This window comes from Condylura cristata, unplaced genomic scaffold (genome assembly GCF_000260355.1).
Source record: "Condylura cristata isolate star-nosed mole 26May11 unplaced genomic scaffold, ConCri1.0 scaffold00027, whole genome shotgun sequence".
Taxonomy (NCBI): Eukaryota; Metazoa; Chordata; class Mammalia; order Eulipotyphla; family Talpidae; genus Condylura; species Condylura cristata.
In genome coordinates this window covers 1,046,300-1,047,340 of record NW_004567128.1, presented here as the reverse complement: position 1 = coordinate 1,047,340, position 1,041 = coordinate 1,046,300, and the positions used below count along the sequence as shown (strand labels likewise).

Below are 1,041 nucleotides of genomic sequence, written 5' to 3'. Positions count from 1 at the left end.
GTTTATCTTTTTGATGGCCGAGTAATATTCCACTGTGTATATGGACCACATCTTTTTAATCCAGTCATCCGCTTTTGGGCATTTGGGCTGTTTCCATGTTTTTCCAATGTAAATAAAGCAGCAATAACCATGGGGGTGCAGGTATCCTTTTCAATCAGTATTTTGTGTCTTCAGTGGGTGCAGGTGTCCTTTTGAATTACTGTTCTTGTGGCCTTTGGGGAGATACAAAGAGATGATGAAACTCAACAAAAATAAACAGCCCCATCAAAAAAGGGGCACAAGAGCTAAAAAGTCACTTCTCCAAAGAGGAGACGCAGATGGCCAACAAGCCTATGGAAAAAATGTCCCACCGGCCTACCCAGCCCCCGTTAATCACACATTATGGCATACAGGTTGCACCATGTTGAAAGTTGAGGGGTTGGGAGAGAGACCCCCAGATTGACAGACCCACTACCCACGCCCATTCCTGAGAAGCAGGAACACACCTAGAAGAGGAAGACGGTTTCGTCCTTTTTAACGGCTGCGTAGTACTCCGCAGAGGATACATTCTGCGGTCCCTTCGTCCGGTCATCTTTCCGTGGGCATTTAGGGAGTTTCTGGGCCTTGGCTGAGCTGCATAACGATGTTGTGGACACAGCAGGTGGAACTTGGAAGTGGGGATCCCCCATATATTTGCAGACAGAGCGAATGAAGGAGCGACCTCCGCGGCCCTCGTGAAACGCTATGTTGAGATCCTGGTGTCTGCCTCCCCGGGGCAGCTCGTCACCGTTTGTTGTTTGTTGCAGAAGAGAAAGCCGGGAAGACCAGGAAAGCCGTGGGCGTGCCGCTCCCGCCGAGGAGACCCGCCAGCCCCCTGGAAATCGGGGCCCCCTTCTACGAGGACGACCAGCTGCAGGTGAAGGTGTACTGGAAGAAGACGGAAGGTGAGCGTGTGCCCGGCGCAGCCAACGGCAGCAGAGTAGCCCGGGCTTTGGGGAGGCGGGCGGCCCGCGGCCAGCTTATTCCCACGGCCTCTCACCGCTGGGCACAGACTCCCGAACC

At 53.5% G+C, this 1,041-nt stretch overlaps 1 protein-coding gene across 1 annotated transcript in view; it reads left to right on the top strand.

The window, feature by feature from the left end:
- The window catches only part of ANOS1 (anosmin 1), a 51,595-nt gene that overhangs the window by 44,534 nt on the left and 6,020 nt on the right, over positions 1-1,041 (top strand). The window contains exon 8 of the mRNA XM_012730233.1: positions 786-958. Within this exon, the coding sequence (XP_012585687.1) occupies positions 786-958 (173 nt within the window). The remainder of the gene's footprint in view (positions 1-785; positions 959-1,041) is intronic.